This window comes from Lithobates pipiens, unplaced genomic scaffold (assembly GCF_037356315.1).
Source record: "Lithobates pipiens isolate NorthernLeopardFrog02 unplaced genomic scaffold, aLitPip1_a1.2 Scaffold_13, whole genome shotgun sequence".
NCBI lineage: Eukaryota > Metazoa > Chordata > Amphibia > Anura > Ranidae > Lithobates > Lithobates pipiens.
The window spans coordinates 477,339,589-477,366,113 of NW_027507718.1; the positions used below are offsets into that span (position 1 = coordinate 477,339,589).

The window sequence follows — 26,525 nt, forward strand, 5'->3', positions numbered from 1 at the left end:
TTTTTTTTTTTTTTTAAACTCGCGGGTGTTCCGTCAGATATGGCGACCACACACAGTTATTTTATTCTAGACTTAAAATTTTATGTGATGGTTGCATTAATGTTCCTGATTAACATTCGCAGATGTGTCTCTTGATGAGATAATGCCCAATCAGGACATTGTCCAATGGGAGCTCTGAACTACAGGACACGTATCAGGGACTACAACTCCCGGCATCCTCCGAGTCTAGGGAGGAAGTACGTGTCCGGAGGGATCTGTGCCCGGGTGTCATGGAGAGCCCTGCAGTTACATTCACTTTAGCCTATGTTGTGTTCGCTGTGTGCTTCGTCTTCACCCCCAATGAGTTCCACTCGGCCGGGATCACCGTGCAGAACCTGCTGTCCGGCTGGCTGGGGAGTGAGGACCTGTCCTTCATCCATTACCACATCAGGAGGACCACGGCCACTGTGCTGGTCCACTCCCTGCTGCCATTGGGTGAGCTGCTGCCTGACCTCATATACAAGTTATTTCTGGTGGTCCTCCGCGGTCCCCTGCATTTTCGTTCCCCCGCCCCCCAGTCCCCTGCATTTTCGTCCCCCTGGGAACCCCCACGTTGTCTCCCCACAGTCCCCTGCTTTGTCGTTCCCCTGCCCCCTGGGGACCCCCAAGTTGTCCCCCCATGGTCCCCTGCGATGTCGTTCCCCGCCCCCCTGGGAACCCCCAAGTTGTCCCCGTGTTGTCGTTCCCCTGCCCTCCTGGGGACCCCCACGTTGCCCCCCCCCCCACAGTCCCCTGCGTTGTCATTCCCCTGTGGACCCCCAAATTGTCCTCCCATGGTCCCCTGTGTTGTCATTCCCTTCCCCCCCTGGGGTCCACCCCTGGGAACCCCCATGTTTTCCCCCCACAGTCCCCTGCGTTGTTCCCCCCTCCCCCCACGTTGTCCCCTGCGTTGTTGATCCCCCACGTTAACCCCCCCCCATGGTCCCCTGCATTGTCGTTTCCCCCCTCCCCCTGGGTCCCCCCCGGTGGTCCCCTACGTTGTTGCTCCCCTGCCCCCTGGGGTCCCCCACATTGTCCCACCATGGTCCCCTGTGTTGTGCGTACCCCACATTGTCGTTCTGCGCCCCCCCCACTGTGTTCCCCATACCTCAAGCTCCCTGTTGGTCCCCCACGTTGTCCCTTCTGATAGTCCCCCCTGTGTTCTCCACCTTGAGGATCCCTCATTGTCACCCTGATCTTTTCTTCTTTGTTACCCTAAATTTATCTTGCATTGTCACCCTGTTTATCTGATGCAGTTGTTGTCCACCCCTAATTGTCCCCTGTGTCATCACCCTGATCAGCCTCTTCATAAAAACCATTGTACAGAGGACCTGTCATTGCTGAACCCCGTAAAAAAACAAACAAAAAAAAAAAAAACACTGCACAGATCGCACTGTGATATACACAGTGATGGCGACTGTTATTCTAGTCGGTGGTGCTGCTTTGCTGTCAGATGAAGGTGGAGACGTCCCCTCTGATGACATAATAGGGGTTTGTACCTTCTGGGGGGGGTGGAGTAACACAGCCCTGGATTGTGTCATAAGAGGGGTATGGGGTCATTGTGGAGCGTTTATCAATATGGAGTTATATGAAATATGGAGTCTTTTGTTAGTGTAGATTGATGACAGGTTCTCTTACTTTGCTGTATCTTGTATCCTACCAACCTCCCCCCTCCCCCCTTTAACTCATCTTGAACTCCCCAACCCCCTCTTATGCAGGCCATCCTTTTCTTCTCCATTTTATTCTCTGTTGGGAGGGTCAGAATAAACATGAATGATGTCATTAACATACGAGTTTTATTTTTTCAGGTTATTACATAGGGATGTGTTTTGCAGCCCCGGAGAAGCAGCTCTATTACTTCTACATGGCCAGTGAAGGCTGGAAGGCGTTTGCCTTGATGGCCGTTGCCCTTCCCACCCTGACCAGCCTCCTGGCTCTTCACTGGTCACAGAAGAGATGGAGCAATCACCCCCTGGCCAGGACCCTGGCCCATCATGCCCTGCCCCAGTCCGGCTGGAGAGTCGTGGCCTCTTCCATCAACACTGAATTCCGGAGGATTGATAAGTTTGCCACAGGGGTGCCCGGGGCCCGGGTGATCGTGACCGACACCTGGGTAATGAAGGTGACCACCTACAGGGTGTACATAGCTCAGCAACAAGATATTCATCTTACCGTGACCGAGTCTAGACAGCATGAACTTTCACCGGACTCCAACACCCCCATCCAGTTCATCACCATACGGGTGGCAAGCATCAACCCCAACGTTCGGCCCTTTGATATCAGGTGATTTTCTGAGATTCGGGGTGCTGTTTTAGCTTCTTTCCAGTTCTTTTACAGAAATGGTTACCTTAAAGGCATTGTACATATTCACGTGTTTTTGTTGTTTTATCTAGCTATTAGTGTAGTTCTAATCCCTGTGCTCTTTGTTTGCACATGTTGTGGCTGCAGTTTGTAGTGTCATGGCTGATAAATTCCTCTATATCCATGTATTCATTCACCTAGCTTGTCCCTATTCACTAAAAGGAAACCTTTTTCAGGACAAAAATCCATGCCTTGTCATTTCCTCAGTTGCATCCCAAATGTGGGAGTGCTAATGTAATCGAAGACTGCATGGTGATGTTTCTGTTAATTGCTCTGCCTTCTTGTGTCTGTGTCAGATCTAATTACTGTGTGGCTCTCACCCGCACCAGTGTTGGGGGTGGAAGTGTCAGTTCTCACACTACAGACAGAGGTCATGCCTTATTTTTTTTTTTAACACTAACAAACATCAGCTTGAGGTGAAGTAGACCTTTTTAACCACTTCGTGAACTGCCCTATAGCAGATTTACTGTATAGCAGATTACACATGTGCGCTGCTTCTGCTGCAATTAGTTACAGCAAAAGCCAATCAGTGGATGCCAGTCAATGGACTGAGGAACAGAGAGGCTGGACAGAGCTCTGCATATGTAAACCATTCAGAGAGAGCTCTGTCCTGAAAGCAGGGAAAGAGAACCCATCACGTTCCTTAGTGAAACCATCATACTTGGTACACAAAAATACAGGTTAGGCACACATTTAACCCTTTGATCGCCCTAGATGTTTAACCTTTTCCCAGACAGTGTCATTAGTACAGTGACAGTGCATATTTTTAGCGCTGAAAGTGATACAAGGAGGAGAGGCGCCTCCTAAGTGTAGGAGTGACAATACCATTTAATGTAAATAAAACAGTGGCAACTCACAAAGGTATGAGGGTTTCAGGCCGATGAGCTGTCCTCAGTGAAAGTTGCACCGTCCACGATCTCCCGCCGTATGTGTAATTTCCCTGCTATCAGGAGGTCGGCTGTAGGATGGAAACAGTTCCAAATCGAAGCTTGGGGCGCAAATGGAGAGTAGTGTAGACGTCACTGAAATGCAAAGAAATTCTGAGCCGGCGTACTGCGAATGTCCTGGTAGTCGCGCACCTTCTTCAAGCTCTGATCATCATACTGATGTGCCTGAACCCCTCATACCTTTTGTGAGTTGCCACTGTTTTATTTACATAAAATGGTATTGTCACTCCTACACTCAGGTCCCTCTCCTTCTTGTATCACTTTCAGCTGCTGCTGGAATCTTCCTCTGTTCCAACACTGGAGTCTGCCCTCTGTGGATGGACTTTATCTGAAAATACTCTTTTATTGCATATTAATACTTTCTGTATGAACAATTGTTTATTTCTTTCCCCTATACAGACTGATACACCTGTATCTTTTCTTCTCTACACGTATATTGAAATTATAAGTTTGTATCTTTTATGTTATGTTTATATTTTTAGTACTGATTTAGTATAAGATTGTCCACCGCAATATTGCAGTCCCGCTATAAGTCGCTAATCGCTGCAATTACTAGTATAAAAAAAATTCCAGTATATATGCCATAGTTTGTAGACTCTAACTTTTGTGCAAACCCATCAATATACACTTATTTTGATTTTTGTGACCAAAAATATGTAGCAGAATACATACAATTAGCTTACATTAAAAAAAAAATAATACACTGACAATTTTGAAAGGAAAACAATATTTTATACTTTCTGCCATAAAATATATATTTTATGGCAGAAAGTATAAAATATTGCTTTCGTTTCAAAATTGTCAGCACTTTTTTATTTATTTTTTTTGTTTTATAGCTCAAAATTACAAAATGCAGTGGTGATCAAATACCACCAAAAGAAAGCTCTATTTGTGTACAGCGTTGCATGATCACGCAATCAGTTAAAATAAAGCCGTGCTGTATCGCCAAAAAGTGGCCTTATCATGAAGGTGGATAAATCTTCCGCAGGTCAAGTGGTTAAACAATACTAAGTTACAGGGGATGTAATTCTTCCTTTCTTTGCTTGCAGGTTAAATTCTACAGAATATGGTGAGCTGAAGGAGAAGCTCCACGCCCCCATCCGAAATGCGGCCAATGTTGTGATCCATCAAACACTGAGCGACTTGTTCCTGGAGACCTTCAGATCTCTTGTAGAAGCAAATAGTTTCTATCAGCTGCCCAGCAATCAGGTTTGTTAATTTCACACAAATGTTGCTATAGTCTTGTCACTTAAAAAGGGCACTCTAAAGCTGCTTTCATTCCGTTCATAGATCCTGTTCTATTATGAATGGTGGTGCTGAACAGGGTGGGTATAGTCAGGATCTCTTGATGAAAGCATGTGGCAGCACTTTAATTTTATTAACCCCCGCTGCACCGGAAGATTAAAGGGCTGTCACAGGTTTTCATCAAGAGAACCGGACTATACCCACCCATTCAGCCCAGTTCTACCAGTCATACTACATACTACAGCTTCTATGAATAGAACAGAATCTATGGCATAAGGAAGCAGATCTATCAATCTTCTCCCTGTCCTCTATTCTTAGATCATGCTCCATTCACAGAAGATGTAGTATGGGTTCTAGCCAGTTACATCATTAGTCAGGTTGAAAAAAGACAGAAGTCCATCTAGTTCAACCAACAACAATCCTTCGCACACAGTTGATCCAGAGGAAGGCAAAAAAAACCCAGCAAGGCATGCTCCAATTTGCTACTGCAAGGGAAAAAATTCCTTCTTGATCCCCCGAGAGGCAATGAGATTTGCACTGGATCAACTTTACCTATAAATGTGCTTGAGCAGCGGGGCTTGAGCAGCGACGATCACTCCATTGATCCCCGCTGAGCCGGCGGATGACAAGTCTGTTTCTGCACACTGTGCAGGGATGGACCTGTCACAGAGACCGCTCTCTATAGGGGGATCAGATGATTACGGGCCGCCTGTCCATTTTCATCCGATTCGCCAGATGGATGGAAAATAGGACATCCATCAGTCTGGATTTTGCGGATCGGATGTCAGCGGACATGACACCGCTGACATCCGACGCTCCATAGAGCTGTATGGAGCGACCGTTCAGATCCCTCTGAAAAAACTTGCAGGCGGATCTGAATGGTCCACACATGTGAAAGGGGCCTATTCGAGTGTACTAATGTGAAAGGAAATGAGTCAACACACCATAAATGTCTGCTTGCATTCCTCTGCTTTGTCCCTTCATGGCCCCAGGCAGTTATAGGAATCTTGTTACCAGAACACATGATAGAAAGCCATTGTAGGCCATAATATTTGTTTACCATGTATATTGCTCTGGGTTTCGATTATTTAAAAAGCAGCTCCAGAAAATGTTAACAAGAATAAAAATAACTTTTCATTTTTTTTATTTTTATTTGGATACGTATTTATAATTGTGTAATATTATCTTGTTATCTTTGCCTTAGCCTCTTAGCTAGGTGGACCTTTTGGACTCTGGCTTCTTTTCTCATGCTATCCTAATTACTTTGCTTGAAAAGGCCATTCGTAGAGTTCATTAGCTCAAACTGAAATTTTAAACACACAGAAGAATGACCGATCCTCCCCCATATGAAGTTTTAGGGACAGCCAGCCTATCTGAAAGACTGTAGAGGGTTACTGATATGTGTTGTCCTTTTAGCTATCCCTTAGGGCCTAGTAACATCTGACTGATCCGTTAACATGCATTGTGTTCCGGCAAGTCCATTCGTTTGAATACAATGTCAATGCACCACGTTTATTTGATGCATTTCATCTGTAGATAAGTGTTCACAGGTGCAGCCCAGTAGAAAACAAAGACAGACAGTCACTATTTGGCCGCACAATTATGCAAAACTGCAACTGTTGATTTGGTTGCAAAACGGGCCCCAAGATTAATGCCACATATTTGCACATAAAATACACATGTATTCTGCTGATCTCAGGCACAATTGCACTAATAAGACCAGCTTTACATTGCTGCACTGAGGTTTGGCTTACCAAATGACATGGATTCAGAGGAAGGCTTACGCCTCTCGAGTCATATGGGCCTGTAGGTTAGCAATCCAGATAATCATACATCTAGTGTGTAATCTCCCGCAAGTCTTCAGGTCATGAAATCATCCGTAGCGATCCTCCTATAGCAGGGGTTGACAAATTTGTTTGGAATCTGGGAGCCAGCTAAAAAAGTTAGGAGCCAGGTCCGTGACGGCGATCTGGACCTGTCCCTGGCCTGACATGGAGACAAGTGAGGGGAAGATAGCCTCCAGCCCCCCACATATGAGATCACCTCTCATTGGACACACCGCTTGAGTGCTAAATGGCCGCTGTGATTGGCCATTTAGCATGATCTGTGATTTGCTGTATCCAAGGGACACGGCCAACACAGAACTTCCCCGATGTGCGCCCATGGCGGCGTTCAGAGGGGAAGTAAACAGGAGGATGTCCAGGGACGCCCTCCCGGCAATTGGTGTCCGTGCTGTAGACATCTTTTGTCTATAGCGCGGGCACGAAGTGGTTAACAAAAGAATGTGACTTTTATTTCCGCCATGTTCCCGCTTCTTAACGTCATATCCCCGCTAAGGGTTAGATCAGGTCCGCCTGAAAAACTGACAGGTGAACCTGATCAGACAGCCCTTGTGAAAGGGGTCAAGCAGGGAGGATTACAAATAATATTTTTTTTTTTCCCTTAATTAAAATAATTTTTTTTACTTTTTACAAAAAAAAAATAATAATAATTAAATAATTATATATATATATATATATATATATATATATATATATATATATATATATATATATATATATATATAATATTTAATTATTATTATTTTTTTTTTTTTTTTGTAAAAAGTAAAAAAAATTATTTTAATTAGGGGAAGGAAATGGGCGGGCAGTGAAAAACAGTCAGGGAGCTTCACTCCATTAGGAATTATCATTATTGGAATAGGGTGTAATTTCTACATCCACCACAAGATGGCGCCAGACTACCGAAAGATTTTAGTAGGCCGCAAAGCCGCGGCCTCAATTACTGGCCGGCGCGGCACGATGGAATTGCGCGGCGGAGTTCGGGGTCCAAATGGAGACAGGATACCCCCGCAGCGTTGCCCCAGTCGCCAGGACACGAAATCTAGGCGCAAATGCGACCTGGCGACCGGGGTTTGTCGAGCCCTGTCCTATAGTGCTCATCCCACGAAAATAGGGGGCTCAGGTATCAAAGACCATGGAAGTAAAAAACTAGCATAGCATGATACCGTTTTAACATCCAATTTATTAAAAATAATAATAAAATTACACTCACATTTGGTTCAATCGCAATAACATAGTCAGAAAGTAGCGATGTCTGTAAGGGGGTCCTCCGACGCGTTTCAACTAAACAGTCGCCCTCTGGGGTGTGGACACCCCCCCCCCCCAAACAGCATCGCTTACAATTACAAAATGACCCCAAAATAACCAATGACCCTGGAAGCACTTGGCACTGTCGGTCACATGTTCCGGAAGTGTATATATTAAAAACTCCTCCATATATATTTATTATCCTTACATATAGCATCATCCCCATCAGAGATGTCCGCCAAATATCCAAAATATAAACGAGACTATGAATATTTGGATATAAAAGATTTTCCACATCTTGGGCATAAATTAGCATCCATCCTGTGTCGTAACCAAGCCTCGTTCTGATCACGAGGCCTGCCCATCCAAACACCAGCATGCAGCGTAGTCGAGCCTCGTTCTGAAAACCAAGCCTCGCTCTGCTTATGAGGCCAGGCCATCAAAACTCTGGCATACAACGTAGTCAAGCCTCACTCTGAAAGCGAGGCCAGACTGTCACAGCTGCGGTTTAGCCAGCAAACACTTACCAGGACCAAGCCTCACTCTCAGAACGAGGCCCAACCCACAGTTAATGTGTTCCGACACACGAGTGGTGAATGATCTTATGGTTCTGCCTACATACTGTTTGCCACAAGGACAAGTCAGTAGATACACTACGTTTATTGTGGCACAGGTGCAGAACTGTTTGATCTTATAAGTGCGGCCCGTTACAGTAGATTTTAATTCCTTAGTACTGCCGCGTCCACTGCTGTTATGATGACAAACCATACACCTTTTGCATTGATAGTAACCTGTCCAATTGTGAAAGAACATAGGTTTTACAGGGGGGTTGATGATAGAGGGGGCAATCTTACTTTTCAATGCAGGTAAACCCCGGTAGACCACCTTGGGTCTTTCCGGTATGAGAGGTCCAAGGACTTTATCGTTCCTTAGGATGCTCCAAAGTCTTTCAAAAATATTCTTAATTTGTTTGCGCTGTGTAGAGAATCGTGTTAGGAAGGACCATTTATAGTGGCCATCATCCTCCCTACGAGGCCTCTCCCCCAGCAAAGAAGTTTGATCAATATCCAAAACCTTCTGCAATTCTCTATCGATATCAACCCCACTATCCAAGAATTTAGACTTCAAGACATCAGCCTGGATTTTAAACGTGTTGATATCGGTACAATTCCTGCGAAGTCGCAGGAATTGACTCGTAGGAACAGAGTTCAGTCATGTTCTCTGGTGGCAACTATCCACAGGTATAAACCCGTTTCTAGCCTTGGGTTTAAAATGTATGCTCATCACAAACTGACGTCCTGAAATTTCTATTCCCAAGTCTAAAAAATTAATCCTAGACATACTAGATTCATAGGATAGGACTATCCCTCTATCATTCCCATTAAGGACAGAAAAAAATTATTTTAATGCTTCAGATGTACGTGCCCATAGGAGGAGGACGTCATCAATGTATCTGGCCCACAGTTTCAACTGAGGGTAATCCACAGCAAAGACGACATCATCCTCCCATTTGGCCATAAATAGATTAGCTAAACTGGGGGCAAATTTTGCCCCCATTGCTACACCCTTGGTCTGTAAAGCCCCATACACACTATCAGATTTTCTGCTGATTTTTTGTCTTCAGATTTACCAAAACCATGTAGTGCAAGGGCCTGCCTGATTGCATACAAATTGAAACTCCTAAGGTTTGATCTCATATTACATGGTTTTGGTAAATCTGAAGGAAAAAATCAGCAGAAAATCTGATAGTGTGTATGGGGCTTAAGTAAAACTTCCCTTCGAACCAAAAATAATTGTGTTGAGTTGCAAACTCTAAAAGTTCCAGAATATAGTCCACTTGAAACTCGGCAAGAGTGGGATCACTTTTTAAAAACGTATGTACAGCTTCCATCCCAATATGATGAGGGATACATGTGTACAGTGATGCCACATCTGCCGTAGCCATGATCAAATTTTCCTCAATAGTGAAACTAGACAATCGGTTGATTACATCTTTGTTGTCTTTAAGAAATGAAGGGGTAGTTTTAACTAAAGGTTGGAGAAAATGGTCAATATATTTCCCAATACGGGAGGTGATGGAATCAATTCCACTTATAATGGGACGACCGGGGGGACAGATGGGATTCTTATGGATCTTGGGCAAATAATAAATAATGGAAATACGTGGAGCTAGTGGGACACGAAATTCTTTCTTTTTTTATTTAAAATCTTCAAATCAAATCCTTTAACAATGAGATGTTTATTTCCCTTTTTTGTATTTTTTATTTTCTCAAGTCGTCTTCCAGGACGGCACCCTGAGAGATGACTGGTCCACCTGACAGGAAACACAATCAATCAAAGAGGTTAAAAGCCCCCGCCCCTCCCCGTGCTCCTCAGTTTTTGATTGTGTTTCCCCACAGCGAAACCGTTTGTTATTTTTTCCTAGACCCGAAGCCTGGGGCTGGTGGTCTCCCCCTGGGAGCCAGACCTAATGCCTGGGAAGCCTCTAGGTATGGCAGGATGTTCTCATCCTTCCTGGGGGGTTCCCCTATATTTTCCTCAGGGGGGGCAGCAGAAACTGGAAGAGCCCCCCTGAGCGCTGAAGGACCCTGGGTACAGTGGTGTACCCAGAACTTCAGGGGCCAATTTTCCTCTCCTCTCCTTACCTGTGCGGTGGCCGTGCAGAAAAGGAGCCTGGTGTCCCTTTTTGGCTCAGGGTATCTCTCTGAAGACTCCAGGTCCAGCAATCCAGAGGGTTCTTGGTGCAGCTGGAGGCAGTATCTCCCCTTTGCAGCAGAGGTGCTCAGCTTTCTGGGGAGGTTTGGCACCATCTTCCTGGAGCTTGGTGGAGGAATGACATCACTTCCTCCACAGAACAGGAAGTGAGCTCAGAGTTCGGGTCATTTCCTGTCTACAGCAAAATGGTGGCCGTATCAGCATGGAGGTAACCACAGCCTCAGCCTCACAGCTGATTTCCCAAATCGGGGACATAAATCCAGGAGGAGCAGGCGCCCACTTCTCCCACAGACCGGCTGCCTTCGCCTGTGTTAGCTGTCCGAAGAAGCTCACTGGTGCCAGCAGCATGGAACGTGAGGAGAGACCCGCAGGGTCCATGGCCATGGAGGAGACCACAGGGGGTGAGTCTGACCGGCCGCCGGAGGTTTAGATGGGGGAGGGTACCCCAACTCTTCTCCTCTGGGTGGTACAGTGCTGTATTGTAATGCCTGTATGTTTTTGTTTCAGGGGACGATGCCACTGCCCTTGGGGTTGCCAGCCGTCCCGTGAAATCTTCCACCCGCTCTAAGCGTTGTGGAAACTGTAATGCTAGATTACCCCCAGATCATCCTAAACCCTTCTGCTTTAAATGTATACAGAAGCTGACAGGGAAGGAAACCTCTCAGATAATGGAGAAGTTTCTCACAGTACAAACTGAGATGCTGTCCACTCTGAAAGCCTTTCAGTCCTCCCTTAAGTCTAGGGATTCAGAGGCTCACACCAGCAAGGACGCCTCCTCCCAGGAGGGCTCCGCTTCCTCTAGGGGGTCTAGACGGCGGGCAGACAACCCAAGGTGTCTCCAGTCTCAGGATTCAGAGGAGGAGGATGAGTCCGAATCCCATGGGCAGGGATTCTCGGACGAGGGTGTGTTGGACAGCCAGGAGGAGGATGAGGGGGAGGACTCCAGGTCTAGCAGGCATATCTTTTCAGCCGATGACATGGAGGGACTACTGAGGGCGGTTTACGCTTCTGAAGGGATTCAGGAGCCCACGGCACAGGTCTCTGCCCAAGACAAAATGTATAGGGGCTTAATTAAACCACAGACCAGGGTTCTTCCGGTACATCCTGCACTCAAAGATATTATCTTAAGGGAGTGGAAGGATCCGGAGAAGAGGCTCCTAAAGTACAAAACATGGAAGCGTAGATGCCTCTTTACTGAGGAGGATGAGGAGAAGTTTTTCAAGACTCCTAGGCTAGACGCCTCCCTGGCACAAGTTTCTAAACAATCCGATCTTTCCTTTGAAGACACTGGGAACATCAAGGATCAGATGGATCGGAGGGCAGAAACTATTTTGCGCAGGGCCTGGGAGGCCAACGCGTCGGCTATGAGCCCCGCGTTGGCCTCAGCCTGCATCGCTAGAAATGCGGACATGTGGATCTCTAAGCTGATAGACCACATCTCCCAGACTTCCAAGTCTAAGGAGGTCTTAGATTCATTGGAGGTCGTAGGCAGCGCTGTTGCATACCTAGCGGATGCGGCCGTGGAGACGGTGCGCACAACCGCCAAGTCTGCTGCCTTACTAAACTCGGCTCGGCGAGCCCTATGGGTTAAAACTTGGGACGGGGATGGCTCATCTAAGACCCGTCTATGTGGCCTCCCTTTTGAGGGTTCCCTCCTTTTTGGTGCTGGCCTAGACCAAGCCCTTGCTAGGTCGACCGAAAAGGGGAAGAAATTCCCTACTAAACCGAGGAGGGATAGGAAGAGGTTTTTTCGTGGCCCCCAGGCAAAGAACCGCTTCTCAGAGAAAAAGGTCTCCCCTAATAGACGTTGGGGGGGCTGGGAAGGATAAGCAGAAGTCAGGCATTCTCTTTTCCAGCCAGAAGTCAAGCGACAAGACCTCCAAATGACATTCCAGTGGGGGGAAGACTTTCCCACTTTGTCCCTCAGTGGGAAAGGGTCACTCAGAGCCCCCATATTCTACAGATCATAAAAGAGGGTTACAGATTAGAATTTCTTTCCTCTCCTCCCACCAAATTTCTCTTGACCCACCTTCCCAGGGATCCTGGCAAGGCAGCAGGAGTCCTACAGAATATAGAAGAACTGGCCAGGCAGGAGGTCATAGTGCCTGTTCCAGAGGGCCAGCAGGGTCAGGGGTTCTACTCCCACATATTTGTGGTACCAAAGCCCCCAGGAAGATATCGCCTCATCATAAATCTAAGGCATCTCAACCTCTTCCTGCGGTACAAGAAGTTCCGCATGGAGAGTGTTTATTCTCTCAGGAGACACCTTCTCAGGGACGTGTTCATGGTAACCTTGGATTTAAAGGACGCCTACCTTCACGTCCCTATATTTCAGAACCATCAGGTCTTCCTAAGATTTGCAATTGCCTCTCCAGAGGGAGTTCAGCATTGGCAGTTTGCGGCCCTCCCCTTCGGGCTGGCATCCAGTCCAAGGGTTTTTACAAAGATCCTGGCAGAAGTAGTGGCCTTCCTGCATCTCCAGGAAGTAGCGCTGATTCCCTATTTGGACGACATTCTGATTTACAATCAGAATCGGGATCAGCTCCTTTTGGATCTAGCCAGGGTAGTGGAGACCTTAGAATCCCTGGGATGGATCATCAGCAAGGAAAAATCCTCACTGATTCCGGCCCAGACGAAAATGTATCTGGGATTCCTGGTGGATTCCGCGCAACAGAAGTTAGTTCTACCCCAGAGCAAGGTAGAGGGTATAATTTCAGCGGTCCTTTCTCTGTTAGAGGCAAAGACATCTCCATACAGAGGGATTATGAGGGTGCTGGGCCTGATGACGGCAGCTATCCCAGCAGTTCCTTGGGCACAGCTGCACTCCAGGACCCTCCAGCACTTCCTCCTTTCCTCTTGGGACAGGAAAGGGGTTTCTCTAGAAGTAGAAGTGGCCATTCCGATCGAGGTAAAGGATTCTCTTCACTGGTGGCTTCACCCTCAGAGGCTTCAGGGGGGCCTCCTTTGGAGTCAGCTTCAGCCGCTCAGGATAACAACAGACGCAAGTTCCTGGGGGTGGGGGGCCCACCTGGAGGATCTAACAGCCCAGGGTTCCTGGGACGTGAGTCAGAGAAAGACATCCTCAAATTTTCGAGAACTTTTGGCCATCGGGGAGGCATTAAAGGCTTTCGAAAGGAGGATCAAGGACCAGGAAGTTCAGGTCCTATCAGACAACGCCACGGCAGTGGCATTTGTCAATCATCAGGGGGGCACCAGATCTCCAACTCTACTGGCTCTATCTTTAGAGATCATGGGCTGGGCGGAGCATCGGATTATCTCCATTTCCGCAGTCCACATAAAGGGGTCCCTGAATGTAGAGGCAGACTATCTCAGTCGTCAGCCGATTCTTCAGGGAGAATGGGAGTTGAATCCAGAGGTATTCTCCCTGGTATGTCGGCAGTTCGGCGATCCAGAGATAGATCTGTTCGCCCGCAGAAAGAACAGAAGGGTAAAGAGATTCTTTTCCCTTGCCCGAGAGGGGGGCTCAGAGGGGATAGACGCCTTGGCCCAGGTTTGGGACTTCCGGTTGGCCTATGCCTTCCCCCCCCTGGGGCTTATTCCGAGGGTTCTTCAAAAGCTGTTTCTCTCGGAAGGCGCCCTGATTCTGATAGCTCCTTGGTGGCCCAAGAGAGCTTGGTTTCCAGCCCTGCAGGGTTGGTCCATAGCCCCGCCTCTACACCTTCCTGTTCGGCGCGACCTTCTCCTTCAGGGTCCAGTTTGCCATCCAGACCCCAGCTTCTTCAGGCTGACGGCCTGGCTCTTGAAAGGCAGAACCTGCGGGAGAAGGGCCTGTCGGACAGAGTAGTGGATACTCTCCTCCTTAGTAGAAAGCCGGTCACAAGGCGTATTTACGCTAAGACCTGGGGGATTTTTTCTCGCTGGTGTCAGGTGAGAGGGACTTCACAGCAAGAGATCCCGGCCATTCTGGAGTTTCTCCAGGATGGAGCAGAGCAGGGGTTGGCAACCAAGACACTTAAAGCACAGGTCGCAGCCTTATCCTGTTTTTTGGAGAGACGCTTGGCACTAGATCCTCTGATCAAGAGGTTCCTTTTGGTCAGAGAGAGGTTGTCCCCTGTCCAGGTGTCTAGGTTCCCACCATGGGATCTTACCTTGGTGTTAGAGGGCTTAACAAGGCCCCCCTTTGAACCAATAGACCAGATCCCCCTCAGGATTCTCACCTTTAAGTTGGCCTTTCTGCTTGCTATTACATCAGCCAGGAGAGTAGGCGATATTCAGGCTTTTTCAGTCAAGGAACCATACTTTCGTTTATTTGAGGACAGGGTTATACTTAGGCAGGACCCCCTGTACCTCCCTAAGGTAGCATCCAGGTTCCATAGGTCTCAAGAAGTAGTGCTACCTTCCTTTTGTAATAATCCCCAAAATGAGAGGGAAATTTCTTTTCACTGTCTGGACGTCAGACGTTGTTTATTATCCTACTTAGAAAAAGTTAAGGAGTTTAGAAGGTCCAGCCATCTTTTAGTTAATTTTTCTGGCCAAAAGAAGGGCCAACAAGCCTCCAAAGCATCCATAGCTAGATGGATTAAGCATGCCATTGCTTTAGCCTATGAGCAGTCAGGTAATGCAGTTCCTAGGGACCTGAAAGCTCATTCCACGCGATCTCTGGCAACCTCTTGGGCAGAAAGGGCCGGAGCTTCAGTGGAGCAGATATGTAGAGCCGCTACATGGACAAGCCAGAACACCTTCCTGAGGCATTACAGGGTGGAGTTACTGTCCCCTCAGGATCTGGCATTTGGCAGGAAGGTCCTGCAAGCGGTTGTCCCGCCCTAAGGTAGGCCTGAGCTACTTGCTCCTCTCTCAGGGTGCCGTCCTGGAAGACGACTTGAGAAAATGACCAGTTACACTTACCGGTAACTGTGTTTCTGGGAAGTCTTCCAGGACGGCAGGCCTACTTCCCACCCGTTCTCTTTAGGTTTAAATTAAGGTATAGAGTGTGGTGGTGTGGTGTGGTTTTCTTCACTCTCGTGCACTGGTGTGGGTCAATACTTTGTCACAACTGAGGAGCACGGGGAGGGGCGGGGGCTTTTAACCTCTTTGATTGATTGTGTTTCCTGTCAGGTGGACCAGTCATCTCTCAGGGTGCCGTCCTGGAAGACTTCCCAGAAACACAGTTACCGGTAAGTGTAACTGGTCATTTTTTTTTGTAGGATCACAAGGTAGTTTAACATATGTAGCATGATCACTAAGAATGTTGTACATTTCACCTACATAGTCAGCCTTGTCTAGTAATACCACGCCCCCGACCTTATCAGCAGGGTGAATGACTAGGTCCTTGTTATCGCACAAGGACCTGAGCCCCACCTCGGGTAGAGGATTATGAGTCCTCCTAGGTGGTAATAAAGCCAAATCTTTCAATATTAGCTCTTTGAACATACTTAATGATGTGGCCAGCTGTGTAGGGGCGCTAAACAAAGAGGGGTAACCCTGAATGTACAGTCCCCGATGTTGCAGCCCTGACAACATTCCTAGTGGGATTAGAGGTTAAATACCGTTGTATGTTCACCTTTCTAATAAATTATGGACATCAACAAAAGTGTCAAATTTGCTCAATTTCCGAGGTGGTGCAAACTTGAGACCCTTGTTTAATACGATTTTTTTCTTCTTGAGATAATGTGACAGTGCTTAAGTTAAAAACTCCTTGACATTCTAGGTTCGCTGCCTTTTTTCGTTTCTGGACCCTCCTCCCTCCTCGGGATCCTCTTTTTGAATGGGACCACTTTTTCGACTTTGTGGATCCTCGTAAAAATCCTGATGAGCCCTAGGATTGGAATTATTTTGTTGGTAACCATAGGGATGTTGATCAACTCTAGGGTATGGACATACTTTCTCCTTGTGGTGATTACGAAGAGGAGAGTATCGGTTATAAGTGGGCACAGAAGGGTGGCCATAATATGGAAGATGATGGTTAGACTGACCTTGGGATGGAATTGGAGACCCTCTACCATAGGGTGCATCCCTCTCATACTGATAAGTTATCATGGTAGAAACTATTATCTCTCTGGCCCCTACCTCCTCGTTTATTGGGATAATTGCCCCTACCTCTTTGTGTATGTTTTTTAGGAGTATGAATACCGTATATACTCGAGTATAAGCCGAGATTTTCAGCCTCTTTTTTGAGGCTGAAAGTGCCCCCCTCGGCTTATACTCGAGTCATCGCTGTCTGCCCGCTCGATCAGCGTGTCGAGCAGACAGACAGCGGCCATTCTATTCAAAAGCCGCGCCTCCGGCTCCGCCTTCGCCTGTGATAGGCGGAACACTGAATTTCCCAGCAGCCTGTGTTCCGCCTATCACGGACATCGTATCATCCTCGTACTACGGACGAGGATGATACGACGTCTGTGATAGGCGGAACACAGGCTGCTGGGAAATTCAGTGTTCCGCCTATCACAGGCGAAGGCGGCGGCGCAGCTTTTGAATTTTACAATGGCCGCCGACGAAGAGGGCACGGGACGGAGGCAAGGCACGGCACGGCACGGGACGGGGGCAAGGCAAGGCACGACACGGGACGGATGCAAGGAGGCAAGGCACGGCACGGGACGGAGGCAAGGAGGCAAGGCACGGGACGGAGGCTCGGGACAAAGGTAGGCTGGACACACACACACACACACACACACACACACACACACACACACACACACACACACACACACACACACACACACACACACACACACACACACACACACACGGATGGAGACACACACATGGATGGATGGATGGAGACACACACACACAGGGATGGATGGATGGATGGAGACACACACACACAGGGATGGATGGATGGATGGTTGGAGACACACACACACACAGGGATGGATGGATGGATGGACACACACACACACAGGGATGGATGGACGGACACACAGGGATGGACGGACACACAGGGATGGACGGACACAGGGATGGACGGACACACAGGGATGGACGGACACACACACAGGGATGGACAGGCATGTCTCACCCTCGGCTTATACACGAGTCAATAAGTTTGCCAGTTTTTTTGGGGGTAAATTGGGGGCCTCGGCTTATATTCGGGTCGGCCTATACTCGAGTATATACGGTATTTTGAATTCCTCCTTTATGGGTTTGTGGGGCTTTACCCGACATGTGATTTTTATTCATCTGAGGTTTAGGAAGGGATTGATTTTTCCACTATATTACCCGTATTACTGGGACATGCAGCATCAGTCTCCATAGTCTGATCTCCCAAAGGAGTTATTTGCCATCTAAACACTTTCCCTGACCTATAGTCACCTGTGTCCCTAGTATATTTTTTATGTTTTTTAGTTTTCTGGACTTTATCCTCTTTGATAAGGTGGACCTGAAGATTGGAGGACAAGGAACCATATTCAACTGAATCCTTGTATCCCAATAATCCCTCTTTAAGCTCTTTAATTTCACAATCCAACACGTAGAGGCGATTTTGTTTCCTGGTAATCAGAAAATTCAAAAGTTGTACCCCTGCCATATTAAAATGGTTATACCAGCATTCCAAATCAGCCTCACCCTGTTGTGGGCAAACATCCCACCTTAGGCTACGGAGTACCATATTTTCAGTTACATACTGTTTTAGGAATGCTACATCCCATTGAAGATGAAGCTTTGATACCATGACATTTTTTTAGCCTCACAAATAACCCTCCTACTTCAGTATCGTGACCCGTAGCTACAAATACACCTTCAGTGTTAACTGTATGTGATGCTCTAAAGTCATAAACATCCATAGTGTATAAAAATCGTTAACACTGCTGCAATATTAAGTCTATAGTAAACAAAGGAATAAAGGTGTAAATAAATACTGCGCTGTGAAAAGATGTGCTCTACCCAGCTGCCAACACTACTGAAGACTACACAGTAACATGCAAAAATTAAAACAAAAAAGTGTGGCGCTTAGGTGGCAACAAACCACATGAACCAGTAAGGCCCTAATTCAAGCAAAGAAAATTACATACACTTTAAAAAAAAAAGAAAATATGTGTAAATTCCGTTATATATCAAGAGATCTTACTCCCAGGTGGAAGAGTGCATGAACCTCATGCACACAAAAGGTTAAAGTAAATAAAATTTAACCTATACAGTCCATCAAGTGAAGGTCTAACAGTCCTTGAAGTGTGTAATATCAATCACAATTCCAAACTTCAGGTGACGGAAAAAAAAGGTGAAATTCAACTTCTGATGTGTAGTATAATACCACCACTGTGATAAAGAAGGGGAGAGGAGGCTTACCAAATGACGTGGACTCATTCTGAGAGCGAGGCTTGGTCCTGGGAAGTGTTTGCTGGCTAAACCGCAGCTGTGACAGTCTGGCCTCGCTTTCAGAGTGAGGATTGACTACGTTGTATGCCGGAGTTTTGATGACCTGGCCTCATAATCATAGCGGGGCTTGGTTTTCAGAACGAGGCTTGACTACGCTGCATGCTGGTGTTTGGATGGCCAGGCCTTGTGATCAGAACGAGGCTTGGTTACGACACAGGATGGATGCTAATTTATGCCCAAGATGTGGAAAATCTTTCATATCCAAATATTCACAGTCTCGTTTGGATATTTGGCGGACATCTCTGATGGGGATGATGCTATATGTAAGGATAATAAATATATATGGAGGAGTTTTTAATCTATACACTTCCGGAACATGTGACTGGAAGTGCCAAGTGCTTCCGGGTCATTTTGTACTTCTAAGCAATGCTCTTTGGGGGGGTCCACACCCCAGAGGACGATTGTTTAGTTGAAACACGTTGGGTGGACCCCCTTACAGACATCGCTACTTTCTGACTATGTTATTACGATTGAACCAAATGTGAGTGTAATTTTATTATTATTTTTTAATAAATGTGATGTTAAAACGGTATCACGCTATGCTAGTTTTTTACTTCCATGGTCTTTGATACCTGAGCCCCCTATTTTCGTGGGATGAGCACTATAGGAGGATCACTACGGATGATTTCATGACCTGAAGACTTGCGGGAGATTACACACTAGATGTATGATTATCTGGTTTGCTAACCTACAGGCCCATATGACTCGAGAGGCGTAAGCCTTCCTCAGAGTCCATGTCATTTGGTAAGCCTCCTCTCCCCTTCTTTATAATGGTGGTGGTGGTATTATTCTATACATCAGAAGTTGAATTTCACCTTTTTTTTTTCTCCGTCCCCTGAAGTTTGGAATTGTGATTGATATTACACATTTCAAGGACTGTTAGACGTTCACTTGATGGACTGTATATGTTAAATTAATTTTATTTACTTTAACCTTTTGTGTGCATGAGGTTCATGCACTCTTCCACCTGGGAGTAAGATCTCTTGATATATAATGGCATTTACACATATTTTCTTTTTTTTGAAGTGTATGTAATTTTCTTTGCTTGAATTAGTGCCTTACTGGTTCATGTGGTTAGTTGCCACCTAAGCGCCACACTTTTTTGTTTTTAATTTTTGCATGTTACTGTGTAGTCTTCAGTAGTGTTGGCAGCTGGGTAGAGCACATCTTTTCACAGCGCAGTATTTTTTTACACCTTTTATTACTTTCAGAAAAAATGCCAAAAACAGGCAATCAAATAGAAAGTCTGTGGAACCGCAGGTAAAGTGTGTGAAAACTGCAGGTACACCCATGCTGAGGCCAAACCACAGCACAGCAGTGTGAAGCAGAGTGTTCTCAGCCTGGGTTCAAACTTGTGTGGTGTAGGACACCACATGTGGTTTGGATAGTGTGACAGGAGTCACTTTGGGCGGGGGGCTTGTGGAACCCAGCGTACCTTGGAGAGCACTGGAAGTTCCTTGTCCAGCTCCCCCTGGCCCCTCCTAGGTGTACGTAACCCTGTGTCTATTAGGAGCACAGGTTGACCGAGAACCCCAGTTGACTCTGCTTAACCCAACTCCCAGTACAACCAGGCACCACATGGGTTGGCAGTAACCACAGTGTGTGTGTGGTTTGTGCTCAAGACGTGAAGGGGCTTTTTTCACTAAGGACATTAATGTTTGTGAGCAATATCCTTCACCTGTAAGACTGCTAGAATTGTGTGGGAGTATTTCACAGACCATTGCTGGATAGTTTTGAGGTGGGATGGTGGTTTTTATATGTTAAGTGCCTGTATCCCATTGTTCATTTTGTTTTGTGTCTGCTTTGGAAGCAATGTATTATGGGATGTATGTCTATGTGGATTAGCTGTGAGAGGGGAGGGGGAGGACTTCTCCAGCAGCCCCTCCCAAAGATGAGAAGTCAAATCCAACTGTGTCATTCTACTGGTTGAGGTAAAGTCTACCTGCCCTGTTTCATTATTCCTTGGGAGGGGGGAATTCCTCCAACAGCTCTCCTTGCTGATTGGACAATGTACCCCGCCCTGAATCAAAGAGAGGGGGGGATTGTCCCCTGAGTGTTACCTCACTGTACATGTGTTTTAATAAAGAGTCAGTTGTTTTACCCTACACTGATGCTTTGACAAAGTGACTGGGTGGGCTAAGGGACCTTAGATCATGCTGTTGTGTTCAAAGGAAGCATTTACGGTGGACAGCCTCCTCTTGGGTACAAGGGTCCATCACAGATGGGAATCTCACCGCTTTCTAATTCAAATCACATGCAATTCTTTGCAGGTCGATATGAGCCCGTTCTTTTGGAATAGGCTCAATTTGCACCGCACTGCACGAAATAGGTCCAGGCATCCTTTTGTTTATTTTTCACTGAGTTGAAGTGGTTGTTACCCTAAACGTGTAATTCACTGCTAGCCCCTCTGTTATAGCTAGGCATAACAGACAGGGTAAGTGTTTTTTTTTTTGTTTTTTTTTTTAATTAAAACAAAGCTTGTAAAAAGGTATTTACAAGCTTTGTTTTAATAAAACACTTACCCTTTCTGATCCAGGGCTACAGAGGGAAGGGCCGAGATCTCCCTCTGATGTCAGCTGGGGAGGTCGTGTAGCCCTGAATTGGAGTAGGAGACTAGCCAGGAGTTCACGTGACTGGCCTGAATATAACTGTAAAAAGCTATTTACAAGCTTTGTTTAAATAAAACACTTATCCTGTCTTTTGTGCCTAAAAATAATAGAGGGGCTGCCAGTGACGGTTTGTAATGTTTTATTTTTTACTAACAGCAGCAGGAGGGGGTGGGGTGGAGACAGAGACGCAGGGCTGGGGGAGGTGAGGGGGACAGAGCAGGTCTGCGGATGATGGAGGCACGAAAAACTGACCATGGTAGTCGGGGCTCAGCAGCCATGATTATCGTGGTCAGTACAGAGGGTGGGACACAGGATCAGCCAGGTTTTTTTTTTTTTTTTTTTTTACAGTTTAAAGAGGGGCAGTTTAGACAGCACAAGCAGTGTGTTTCTTAATCTGCTATAAGGGAACAGGAACTTTTTTTTTTTTCTTTTTATTAGTTACAAACACTTTAAGCTCACCATAGAAACAGGATGGAGAAGTCAACTGATTGATTTCAGGGACCTAAACAGGCCCATTGAGCATGGCCGTAAAGATGTGCTGCAGACTCCTTCAGCACTGGCTTATCAGGGGGATACAATTGTATTTTCTAAACTGGCTGATTGTGGTTTCCCCTAGATGAGCCAGGCTAAGATTGCCTACAAATGGCTCATATACATTTGACCAGAATTGGGTGAATCAAGAGACCGTCATTTAGTGTTTAGACTTGATCGTTATAGCTACTACTTCCTGTTCCACAATAATTTTAGCTAAATGTGCCTAGTTATGTGTTAATTACATGCTTATGTTATTCTTCACAGGAGCTGGAACCCTGTATCGGCTGCATGCAGACCAGTGCCAACATCAAGCTTGTCAAAAATTGCCATGAACCCAATGAAGGAGAATGCCAACAGTGTTACTGCCGACCCATGTGGTGCCTTACTTGTATGGGCAAATGGTTTGCCAGTCGTCAGGACCAGCAGCATCCGGAGACCTGGCTGTCCAGCCAAGTGCCTTGTCCTACTTGCCGAGCCAAATTCTGTATCGTGGATGTGTGTATCGTACGATGAATCTGATCGTTCTAGATTAAGACTGAAGACTTTTTCTATAGGCTAAAGTGTTCTAATAGTTTCCTAAACCTGGGAGAGCTCAAGTAGACCCGCCATGTTTAGGTGGGTCCTGGGGCTCCATCTATGGCCACATAGAGGTTGTATTATTCCATGCCATGGAACTAGGCCATAGCAGCATTATGGATATTCCAATTTTTTTCAGGAGTCGCTGGGCAATGCCTGGTGCCATGTCTGCTAAAAGAAGATGGTAGTGATGTTTAAAGTCAACCTATAACTAACATCTTTTTTTCTGGGGTGAGCCCTCAGATGTTGGCTTCAGACACACTCTCCAGTGGTGGGATCTCATTACAGGACCCCCAGCCTCTCTGTTTCTGCAACCAGGACATGGCACACCAAATAAGATAGTACTGGCTGTCTGGGGGACAAAATTGAAATTCCAGCATTGGGATCTCACAACTTGGAGACTTTAAGAGCTACAAGAAAGCAGTAAATAATTGAAAAGACTAAGTCGTGCCTTCATTTTCATTTTCCGTTGGACATTCCCTTTTTTAGAGGGGGTCTTTCAGTACATTCTCATAATTTAATGTGGTATTAGAATTTCTACATTGCGTTGTTGAGATGTCTGCCCTGAAGGTAAAAACGAGTTTCTCCTACGTGAGTGCAGGTCTCTAGAAAGGCAGAGTTCATTGGCAAGTTTGTGCTCACACACAGCAGTATTGTGCTACAGCCAGCCTCCATGTCCTGCTCCAGGGCCAAAGCCTAATTGAGCTTTGAGCAGTGCACTCATATCAAGCGCATTCAAATCTGCCGAAGTCCTGTTCTGGGTTTTACCACTAGTTTAGATCATGGGGAATTCTACTGGCTCGGTCATTTCTATTCTGTGTTTGATTAACCATGCTTTTCAGTATAAATTCATAGATTCATACGTTTTTTTTTTTTTTTTTTTTTGTTTTTTTTTTCCCCCAGATAATTTTTTGGGATCTGTTGTGGCTTTGTCAAGTCGCATCAAATACACAGTAATATTTGATGACCCAATTTTAAATCTTCGTGAGGGACCCTCATCCCTTGACACGTGGGTGATGTAAAACGTTAGATATGTGTATATATTACAATATATACACACACACACGCACGCAGTGCTCAGCATAAATGAGTTCACCACTTTTGTAAAGTAATATTTTAATATCTCAATGAACATTTTCCGAAATTTTGACAAAACTGAGTTTTATAGAACATTTGTTTCGATCATTACATGAAGGTAAGGTTAATAATATCACTTGGATTACAAAATCTTCAGTTTTATTCAATTTAGTTGATGAAAAAATGAATATGACCCACAACAAAAACTACTACGTCTAGTATTATGTAAGGACAGCACCAAGTCTTCTAGGCATTGAATGAACAAGTTGGCGACATATTGCAACATCTATCTTTTTCCATTCTTCAGTTAGAGGCTGGATGGAGAATGATGCTCAACTTGTCTCTTCATTATTCCCCAATTGAGTTCAGATCAGAAGACATAATTTTCCACTGAATCACTTTTGCAATTTTCTTCTTCAGAAAGGCAACAGTGGCCTTAGATGTGTGTTTTGAATCATTGGCATGTTGGGAAAAGTGCACGACGACCAAGGGCACAGAGTGATGGTAGCATCTTCTCTTTCAGTATAGAGCAGTACATCTGTGAACTCATGACACCATCAATGAAATGCAGCTCCCCAACTCCAGCAGCACTCATGCAGCCTCACAGAAGGACACTGCCACCACCATATTTCAATGTAGGCATCATGCATTTTCTTTGTACTCTCCACCTTACAAGCCTTCAGTTCCAAAAAAACATTTATCTTGGTTTCATCACTCCAGAGTACAAGAGTCCCTAAAGTATTCTTCTTTTTCAGCATGAGCCCTGGCAAATTCTAGGTGGTGTGCATGGACTTTAGGACTTCCTTCGTGGATGACACCAATGCATGCCATTCCTCTGCAGTGTATACGTATGGTGTCACGGGAAACAATCACCCCAGTTTGGCTTTCTACTTCTTTAGCTAACTGCAGTCAACTTGCATGGCGATTTTCTTCAACCCTTCTCATCAGAAGACGCTCCTGTCGAGGGGTTAACTTCCGTGGATGTCTCTGTGAGATGGTTGCAGTTCCATCTTTGTTACATTTTTGTTTAATTTTTGCTACAGTATTCTGACTAAACACCTGTTTACTGAATAGTTAACAATAATTGAGTAGTTGCATTCTTGTTTAATTAGGTTTTTGTTGTCTAAAGTTTATCTTTGCTCCTAAGACTTTCATTGGGGTGTGTTCATTTTTGCAAAATGGTCTCAAATTAATTTGTTAGGAAAATACTTTTTTGTGTGATTGCAGCCAAGATTTGTTAATTTGCACAATGACCTGCATTTGTGGGAGTATGTTTTAAGTATAGTATCCCATAGAAAATGTTGATTCTGAAAGGAAAGTAAAGGCTTTCTGACAAATCTTTTGGGGTTTACTCATTTATGCTGAGCACTGTATATAATTTTTCTCTACAGTACATCCATAAAGTATTCACTTTTTCCACATTTTGTTATGTTACAGTCTTATTCCAAAATGGATTAACCACTTCCCGCCCATTGGCCATCATATGAAGTCCTTGCCAGGGTATATCTGAATGATGCCTGCAGCTACAGATGATGGCTTTTTCAGGCGGCGATTCCCTGCACCATAAGAACAATTATAGCGGCTGTTGCGCTGTTTGATCTTTCTTACAGGCGGTGAGAGGGGATGTCCTGCCCTTTTTTGAAAAGTGTCAAACAAAAAAAAAAAGTAAAATTAACAATATAAAAAAAAAACATATTTTTTTTTAAAGCGCCTCTGTCCCCGTGTGCTCACACGCAGAAGCAAACGCATACGTAAGTCCCGCCCACCTATGAAAATGGTGTTCAAACCACACTTGAGATATCCCCGCGAAAGTTAGAGGGAGAGCAATAATTCTAGCACTAGACCTTCTCTGTAACTCAAAACATGTAACCAGTAAAAAATGTTTTAAAGTGTCGCCTATGGGGATTTATAAGTACCGAAGTTTGGCGCAATTTTGAAACGTGACTTGTTATCTATTTATTCGGCGTAACTTCATCTTTCACATTATGCAAAAATATTGGGCTGACTTTACTTAGTTTTGTGCTTTAAAAAAAAAAAAAGCATTTGAAAAATTGCTGCGAGATGAATTGCTGCGAAGTTGCAAAGATCGCCATTGTATTCTGTAGGGTCTATGCTAAAAACTGGATATAATGTTTGGGGGTTCTATGTAATTTTCTAGCAAAACGATTATGATTTTTCCATGTAGGTGAGAAATGTTAGAATTGGCCTGGGTGGCAAGTGGTTAACCAGTTCCCGACCAACGCACGACGATGTACGTCGGCAGAATGGCACGAGCAGGCATATTGGCGTACAGGTACGTCCATATCTATATGCCGCCCTGCCATCGCATGCGCGCCGCCGGCCGGGACCCCCGTGAGTCCGGTCGCGGGTCCCGCGGACTCGGTCGCCGCGGGGATACCGGTGATCGTCTCACGGGGAGGCTGAACGGGGAGATGCCATTGTAAACAGCATCATCTCCCCGTTCTGCCTAGCAACAAGTGACACTGATCTTGCTCCATGTGATTGGAGCAGAGATCAGTGTTCACTAACGCAAAGCCCAGCCCCCCACAGTTAGTAACACTCCCCTAGGAACACTTAACCCCTACACTGCCACCCCCTGGTTAACCCCTTCACTGCCAGTGTCATTTACACAGGAATCACTGCATTTATATAGCACTGATTGCTGTATAAATGACAATGGTCCCAAAAATGTGTAAAAAAAAATGTCTGTGTCCGCCATAATGTCACAGTCACAATAAAAATCGCTGATCGCCGCCATTACTAGTAAAAATAAAATTAATAAAAATGCCATATAACTATCCCCTATTTTGTAAACACTATAACTTTTGCGCAAACCAATCAATCGCTTATTGCGATATTTTTTTATTTTTTTTTTTACCAAAAATATGTAGAAGAATACGTATCTGCCTAAACTGAGGGAAAAAACTTTTTTTATATATTTTTGAGGGATATTTATTATAACAAAAACTAAAAAATAATGCGTGTTTTTTTTTTTCTAAATTGGCGCTCTATTTTTGTTT

The 26,525-nt window shown here is 45.4% G+C and overlaps 2 protein-coding genes across 2 annotated transcripts; both read left to right on the top strand.

The window, feature by feature from the left end:
- The first annotated feature begins 65 nt into the window (after nt 1-65).
- TMEM129 (transmembrane protein 129, E3 ubiquitin ligase) lies at nt 66-24,842 on the top strand. The gene is made up of 4 exons (XM_077477932.1): nt 66-474; nt 1,827-2,301; nt 4,376-4,535; nt 22,117-24,842. The coding sequence occupies exons 1-4, from the start codon at nt 270-272 to the stop codon at nt 22,363-22,365; spliced, it is 1,089 nt and encodes a 362-aa protein (XP_077334058.1). The 5' UTR covers nt 66-269; the 3' UTR covers nt 22,366-24,842.
- LOC143975491 (uncharacterized) lies at nt 9,998-12,532 on the top strand. Its single transcript, XM_077477931.1, has 2 exons — nt 9,998-10,776; nt 10,883-12,532. Exons 1-2 carry the CDS (start codon nt 10,578-10,580, stop codon nt 12,202-12,204), a joined length of 1,521 nt encoding a protein of 506 aa, XP_077334057.1. The 5' UTR covers nt 9,998-10,577; the 3' UTR covers nt 12,205-12,532.
- Nucleotides 24,843-26,525: the final 1,683 nt, after the last annotated feature.